An 8,182-nucleotide genomic window follows, 5' to 3' on the forward strand; every position below is an offset into this window, starting at 1 on the left:
TACCATGATTTTTTTTTTCAAATGGTATCATTGGAGCATTTAAGGTGTGGTATCACTGGATATTCACCCATCTGTATATATCAGTCTGTATTTTTTTCTGAGACAGATTTTTTTTTGAGACAATTCTGAGACAGATGTATCAGTCTGTAACATGGACTATTTTGGAGTGCTTATATGAATACGGCCCGGCCCACATGACAGCACGATGGTTCAGCCCACAAGGCTGCCGCCACGCTTGCGTAAATGCGGTCGAGCCCAGTGGCACAAACCCAAGGCCCAAAACTTGAAGCGGGTTTCCGACCCAACAAAGTGTGCAAAACCCGTCAACCCGCAAAAGCAGCCCTCTTTGCCCTGCGGCTGCGGCTTGTCCCCAAACCCCAAAACCCTACCTCCCCTCTCCCCGCCGTCTCGCCGCCCTCCTCCTCCTCTCGCGTCCCGCCCCCATTTCCCCGCCCGCCCCGGAACCCTAGCCAAACCGGCCGCCGCCGCCGCCGCCGCCATGATCACCGGCGGCCAGAGCTACGTCTCGGCGCCGCCGGCCTTCTCCGCCGACGGCCGCTTCCTCCTCGTCTGCTCCGGCCGCTCCGTCTCCGTCTTCAGCACCTCCACCGGCATGCTGGTGAGCGCAGTCCCCAACCTCGATTCTTCACCGTCTGCGTGAACCCTGTCCGTCCGCCGCGCGTGGCCTCGTGATTGAAGCTGATGTGACTCGCCCCTTGGGGGTCTGTTGTGCTGCAGGTGTCGGAGCTGGAGGGGCACGAGGGGGACGTCACCGCCGTCGTGATTGTGCCGCCGCAGAGCAACGCCGCGGCGGCCGCCAAGCTCGCGACCCACTGCTGGACGGCGGGGCTCGACGGTTTCCTCATCTACTGGGACTTCGCCACCGCCGAGCTGGTGCGGAAGGTCAAAGTCGACGCCCCAGTCCACTCCATGGTGAGCCGCTCGCCCATCGTCTTATGCTGAGCCTGCTGATTTGAAGTCGAGATGCCATAGGCGGGGCTAATGTTTATTATCCGAGTGCAGGTGATTCCCAACATAAGCAAAAAATTGAAAGTGACCGAGGTGTATTTTCCTTTCGCATTCGTCTCTGTGGAAGCTTTGAGCAACAAGGCTATTCAAGATAAGGCAAAGGGCAAGCCAGTAACTAAAAAGAAGGAATTGTTGGGGCAGCTGAGGATTTATGACTTGTGGAAAGGGTGCCAAGTGGGTTCTGAACTGGCTCAGGTGAGGTTTTCAGATTTGCCCATTCCATTGTCCAGATGAGAATTTATGACATTTTCTGTCCTTAGAACTTGATAATCTCATTATTTTCTTTTATCCAAACAGACACGGAAGCCAGAAAAGATTGTCGTGAGTTGTTCTGGAGAATTTTTGGGCATTGCAAATAAGAGACATCTCTATATATGGAGCATACCTACCAAAGATTTCAACTATGCCAATATAAGGAAAATAAAGCTTGGTCACACAAAAGAGTTGAGCACCCTGGCCTTCCATCCAAGCGAGAGAATCGTTGCTGGTGGTGATGCAACAGGGAGGATCTTAATCTGGAGAGGTTTTGGAAAGGCCAAGTTTTCTGGAACACATGGTGCAAAGTCTCAAGTTGATGAGGAAAGGGATGGTGTAAGGGGTAAAGATGATGCGGGTACTTGCACTACATGGCACTGGCATTCTAGCGGAGTGAACTTTCTCAAATTTTCTTCCGATGGAGCTTACTTGCTCTCAGGTTTTGTTTACTGATGCTTTTACTTTTTGTCGATGCCATTTTTGTACTACATTTTAGTCTTGTATGTTGACCCTGATGTCTAGTTTTGTAACTTCAGTGACAAGCATCTTCTTGTCTTATAGGTGGTATGGAGGGGGTTATTGTTGTATGGCAACTAGATACTGGAAAGAGAAGGTATAAGCCACGTCTAGGATCTCCTCTTCTGTTCTTTGTAGATTCTCCAGACTCTTCCATTTCCTGTGTAAGTATCACTTCTCTTACCTCTTGTATGATATTTCAGTGTATTTACAAGAACCTGAGATCTTTTTCTCCTTAAGAAGTTATTTGGTGATTTAAGAAGTTATGTGAATCTGGTATTCTGGCATGTTGTAACCCTAGACTTTGCTCTGCTTCTTGGTTGTTGTGTGAATAGAAGTTTTGTTTGTTTCAGATCTGTAGACATACCTAAACTTTGCTTTGCTTCTTGGTTGTGAGTGACGGAAGTTTTTTTTAAAGAGATCACCAGATTCCTTGTAGGCACACCTGGCGTGAAATATGTGAACATTAGTCATTCTGCATGATTTCATAGTATCATTTGGTTGCTACTTCTCGTCTACTTTATAGTTTGGATGCATAAATCCGCTTTCCCTCCTTTTATCGTGTTACTGCTAAATTTGTACTCCCTCCATTCCAATGAATAAGGCGTGCACACATTTCATAATTGAACTTTGACCATAAATTAGACCAACTAAATGTGGGTTATATGTGACAAAAATTGTACCGTTCAATTTGTACTCAAAAGAAGCTTTCCGTGGTACAATATTTAATTTGCACAAAATATATATTAGGTCGTCAAAGCCCAAAGAGAAAATGTTGTGATAGCATAGGCGTAGTTGCTGTCACAGCAGTAGAACATTTCAAAGTAGTACTGTTAGAAGGTTGGTTCACCGATGCCTCTTTGTGCAGTAATATTTACTTAAGAGAGGATGCCCATTCTTGAATTCGGGCTCGTACAGCTTCATATTAGAACTGATCAAGCAATGTGATTGGAACTGAATGAATAAAGTATGTCTGTCGAGCTTTCACTTTGTTATATACTAGATGTGAATTGTATTTACTTGTAAACTGGGCTGGGATGAGGATGTTGATGATAGAGGATATCGACATCATATTCCATTCTGAATTGGGTTGCCAAGAGTCAAGTTTTTCAATTTTTTGTTATTTGCAGGTGTCATGTACAAATAACCAAGTTCATCTTCTAAACATGCCTAACATGGAGGTCCTGAAAACCGTTTCTGGAATTAAGGTTTGTGCATCAAAATCTGCAGTTCTGCCCTTTAATTGTTTATGCCAGCAAATGACATCGCCAGATTTTGGTTACCCTCGTTCTGATAATTATTCAATATGCTTGAGACTTATGGCTGTATATATTGTCTGTGTTTATCTCCCTTTATGGATTTGTCTTCTGTGTTTGTCTCCCCAGCTGCCTATTGCTTCCGCGGACTTGAGTCGACGAGATGTATGTGGATTTGATTCCACTAATGGCCTTGTTGCTATACCAACACAAGATTACTGCATACAATTCTACAATTTGTTCGAGAACACTGAGGTTTCAGAGGTAAGAGAATCAACTTAAGAGATTTATTGTGCGCAACATTTTAATAAGATTGATCCCAATATTGTTAACCTGCTCAGGTGCAAGTGTGTGAGAGGAACTTTCAGCCTGTTGACGATATTACGGTGTGATACCTTTATCCTATCCTGCCCCTGTTGAACCACTTAAGTTTTCTTCTTTATATTCTATGTTTCTTTTTAATGATTTTTTTTCAAAATGGTTATGTTGTATCTTAAGTATGTGATAATATTTGAAAGCACCCAATAGTCTGCTGTAATCTTCTGAACATGGTTGACATACTTGCTGTGTCGTACTCCCTCCGTTCCGAATTACTTGTCGCAAGTATGGATGTATCTAAATAAACAAATATAAGACGTTTTGGATCACTAAAATAGGGATCTAAAACATCTTACATTTGTTTACACATAGGGAGTATCATAGATTTCTTTCATTGGGATCTCTGCAATAAACTATTATGTGATATTCATAATTTGTCACTCTCTGTTTGGTATTCACAGTTGACACCTTTCTTTTTTCCCTTAATATAGATGTACATTTCTTTAGTTTCATTGTCCATTGGTGGCAATTTAATGTGCACTGTGGAGGTCAAGCTTCCTGAAGAAGAATTAGGTGGCCTTGTTACACTGAAATTTTGGAACCAAGGGTCTCGTGCTGGACAATTTCATCTCTCCACTGTCATTTATGAGCCTCACAGGTTGGTGTACAGGCTGATTAGGTCACTGATATAGATATATAGTTGGTGTACATGCTTATTAGGTCACTGATAGATATATAGTGATACTATGTTTTCTGACTCACATGTTCCATAACAGTGACGCTGGGATTTCCGCCGTTGCTTTCCATCCAGGAAAAAACATGGCCGTGAGTTCTTCGTTTGGTTGCAACTTCAAGGTGTGCATGTCATATCAACTTTGTGGATGATGCCTTATTTGATTCTCTCCGTATCCTGAGTATATTTTGACCTGTAGGTGTGGGTTCAAAGTTTGTCTTTACAATCAAGTGACGGAAAAAGTCAATCTGGTTGGAGATGCCAATCAGTTGGCTCATACAAGTGAGTTGACCATGATTTTCCTCTAAACAATACATGTTTACATTTAGTTGTATATAAGGATTAGTTATAAGCATATTAAATGATGCAGATGATATTTTGAATTACTTAATTTTGCAGGAAGAAACCGATGACAGCTGCAGCCTTCTCAGGTGATGGATCTGTTCTTGCGGTTGCAGCTGAGAGCGTCATTACACTCTGGGACCCTGATAATAATGCACTCGTTGGCGTGATTGCAGAAGCACTATCGGTATTTATTGTTCTTTCTGTTGTACTTTTGCCACTATATTGACACTGGTGATTTGATTTTTCCCCTCTTAAATTTGCAGCCCATTACAAAACTTTCTTTCGCTGGGGATTCGGCTTATTTGATGTCTCTATCTCAGAGTTCAAAACCACAGGTTGCTGTGTGGAATGTGTCAAATCTTTCCATGCAATGGTCTTACACCCTTTTCGCAGAAGGTATAAAACTATGCTGGCAAACTTCCATGAAGGCGGAATAGCATCTAGCACATGATGAATGCTTTACATTTTTCACTACACATTCTGTTTCTAGTATTGGGTAAACCAGTTGTGGAGTTCTGAATCTGTAATATTGGTATAACCGTAGAAGTATCAAGCTGCTTAGCCATGCCAATTAGAGGCACACTAAAATGATCTTGGCACAACCTTGTTGCACCAGCTTTTACTGGTTGCATGACTATTACTCCTTTAATAACTCAGGCCAGTATGACCATTCGGATAAATTTGGCCATCTTCAAGGGCTACCAAATGATCACTCAAGTAGCCCAGTTCCAGTGTAATACTGTTAACAGATGTGGTTCATGATCCAATTGTGTTACACACTTTCATCATATGGAGTAAGCACCACACTATAATTACTGTAGTAGCCCTTGTTCTAGCCTTGTTCCTCATACCAACATAACAAAATGTTTTCAGGCAAGCACATTTGATCTAGTTCTCATGTTAGTGTTTATGCTTTGACAGCTGCATGTTGTTCGTCAAGTAAGAGTGAATTTGCGGTTCTTTCTCTTCTAAGCTGTCCTGAAGGAGGAGCACCAGCAGAGCAAGATGGGATAATACTGATTTTCGATGCAGAAAATTCAAAACCCGTTTCATCCTGGTCTGTAAAGAAGGTATGCTCAGAAAAGACTTGCTATATTTCATGACCAACTGGTTTTGAAGTGCAATATAGACTTTGTGAAAGTCAGTGTTTTGTTATTGTCCACTTTAAGAATTTGCAGCTTTGTAATGTAGTCCGTTATAGGGTGTTCGGCGCAATGGACCACCTCATACTAGGATAGGTTGAGATCATCATGTGATTTGGTGGATGGGCCCTTGTAGCATTTTTCAACTAGAGGCTTATGAGAGATGAGGTGGCACTTGGCCAACCCATTCTATTTGTGAAACCAAGCAAGTGGGTTATGTTTAGAGTTAACATTAAATGGTCCATTCACCGTCTTGTTCCTCTAAGGCTCTAACCACACACTGCTAGCCCATTGTGTGTTGTCTAGGTTCTGTTGGTTTTGTTGTTTGGTTTCTTCTCCACTGAATGTATCTACTTTTTAAAAAAGGGGGAATTCACCAGGGAGTGTATTAATGCATGCCTTTGATTACCTTCTCACTTCTTTCAGGCAAAAGGGGGTAGCATTGCTTTTGTGAAGAATGACCTCTCTTTGGATGCAAACACTGATGACACAAGAGATGGAGAGGCTTCATTGCTGGTTTACTTAAATGGTTTACATGAATATGTTATCTTTGATCCCCGCAACAACGAGGAGCAACAAATCAGCCAGAACACACGGAAAAACATTCAAGCTGATGAACCTGGTGAGTTTGTTGTACTATTGAAAGTTGTCATGTATTGTTAAATGTCATCATACCTCGAAAAGACTTCCTGAATAATGTCATTACATTGTGCCTGGCGAAAGCAATTTTGTCCTATTGCTCCACTAGAGACCTCATAGAAAATGCACTCATGGTCATCTCTGTTGTTTCAGCACCAATCGGTTATGCTTCTATTTATGGAGAACTTCCAAAACTGGAACTGAAGAAAGAGGTTTCGGATATCCCATTTATCCCATCAGACAGACCCTGGGAAACTATATTCACTGGATCATCTCACGCTCTCCCGCCTCTCACGAAACTGTGTTCTGTTTTCTTGTCATCATTGCTGGAGAAGAGACCAGTGACAGACGAGTGAGGAGCACCCACCGAAGTTTTGTCGCAATATATAATGGTATACTTGCTAGTTGCAGTTGTCAGTGTAGAAGCAAACGAACGCCGACTCGGGCCGCCAAGGCAAACGGTTTATGCCCAGAAGACCGCAGTATCATGGACATCGACGCTTGTCACGCAACCCGGTGGGTGATGGCAATGAAATTTGGTGACTGGATCAGAGCTCCTTTTGTAGTGATATTTAGTAGCGTCAGTGAATCAGTGTACTGATCCTAGCAATTTTGCCCGTCACAGTTTAATCTGTAATCTGAACTTCTGTTGTGATAATTGAGTGTTTTCAGCCAGTGAAGAGTTTGTGGCACGACGATACAGTCATAACCTGTACATCACGCGATGTTGACGATGATTTGGAAACTGAAAATCTGTCGTTATTATTATTATTAATATATCCTTGCACGCATGGTGGGCTTGATTATATATGTGAAATGTATATATTTCTCTACTTTCATGCCAAATGGCTGACAAACATGTGCATGCAGCAAACTACGTAAACCATTTTTGGCGTATTTATCAAGGAACGGCCCTGCTTCACAAATTAGTACTCCCTCCGTCCGGTAATATAAGATGTTTTTGCCTAGCTCGCAAAAGCATCTTATATTGTGGGACAGAGGGAGTACATGAAATTCCGGTCCAAGTCCTTTACTGCTGAATAAGAACCGAAAAATTACAAGGAAAAAGGAATCAGTTTTGGAGTATTTCACCAAATCTTGAATTCTCGAGACGGCACTTGGACATGCATAAAAGAACATCATGTTGTTTCTCTGAATTTGACATTCTCGACCAAGTGCGCCGCCATGGCAAGACCAACAGTCAGGCTGACCCATCCCACCTAAGGCATTGTTTGGTTCTTATGGAGATGATACCCAGGTAAAGAGGCCACAGGGTGAGAATTTTCTGCGCGTACAGGAATCCATGGGAGAGAAAACCATGGGTGGGCCGACCCTCTCGCATCAGTAGTTTTCAGCTCAAGAGAGACACGAGATGACGGGAGAGATAGGAGTTCCTTCCACGCCTCACAAGGCGTTTATTTTCTTCCCAGGGATTTCACGGGGAAGAGGGTGGGTTTGGCACTCCCACAGTCCCAGTCCTTAACCAGGGCCGAATTGCCACAGGACGGAAGTTTCCAGGGATTTGACAGGGAACCCCGTCGTTTCCCCTGTTGCCAAATCAGCCCTAAGGGCTCATTTGGTTGATGGGCTTCCCCCGGGATCCCTACGTTTTTCCAGGGCCCGAAACCCACGTGGAGAAGCTAGCCAGGGAAAACGAGGGCGTCATTTGGATGACCCGTTCGACGGGGTGTTCCTGCCCGACCCCTGCTCTTTCCCCGGGAAGAGGTCCCACGACTGGACACTCGCGGAAAATCTTCCCATCGTTTTCCTCGCACGATCTGAACTCGTCTGCCTCTGCTCTCCCTGCCTCGCCCGTTGCCGTCCGTCCCACTCCTCTTCCCCTCCCCTGTACCACCAAATGAGCATCGGCAAGGAGGAAATCTCCCCCATGGAAGACAGGTAATCATATGTGCTCTTGAAAATCCCCTGATGGGATTTAGTAACCTGCG

The 8,182-nt window shown here is 43.7% G+C and overlaps 1 protein-coding gene across 1 annotated transcript; it reads left to right on the forward strand.

The window, feature by feature from the left end:
* Positions 1-345: 345 nt before the first annotated feature.
* Positions 346-7,039, forward strand: LOC123110417 (WD repeat-containing protein 75). Its single transcript, XM_044530919.1, has 16 exons — positions 346-619; positions 739-933; positions 1,024-1,224; positions 1,327-1,723; positions 1,846-1,964; positions 2,931-3,008; positions 3,186-3,320; positions 3,398-3,442; positions 3,866-4,032; positions 4,151-4,229; positions 4,307-4,389; positions 4,507-4,636; positions 4,716-4,848; positions 5,374-5,522; positions 6,021-6,216; positions 6,387-7,039. The coding sequence occupies exons 1-16, from the start codon at positions 500-502 to the stop codon at positions 6,587-6,589; spliced, it is 2,430 nt and encodes an 809-aa protein (XP_044386854.1). The 5' UTR covers positions 346-499; the 3' UTR covers positions 6,590-7,039.
* Positions 7,040-8,182: the final 1,143 nt, after the last annotated feature.

The sequence above is a fragment of the Triticum aestivum genome, chromosome 5B (genome assembly GCF_018294505.1).
Source record: "Triticum aestivum cultivar Chinese Spring chromosome 5B, IWGSC CS RefSeq v2.1, whole genome shotgun sequence".
Classification (NCBI taxonomy): domain Eukaryota; kingdom Viridiplantae; phylum Streptophyta; class Magnoliopsida; order Poales; family Poaceae; genus Triticum; species Triticum aestivum.

Coding starts and splice junctions, on each gene's coding strand:
- LOC123110417 (XM_044530919.1), top strand. CDS start 500: ATGATCACCGGCGGCCAGAGCTACGTCTCGGCGCCGCCGGCCTTCTCC. Junction 4,390..4,506: donor CAATCAGTTGGCTCATACAA/GTGAGTTGACCA, acceptor TTAATTTTGCAG/GAAGAAACCGATGACAGCTG. Junction 4,849..5,373: donor TTACACCCTTTTCGCAGAAG/GTATAAAACTAT, acceptor ATGCTTTGACAG/CTGCATGTTGTTCGTCAAGT.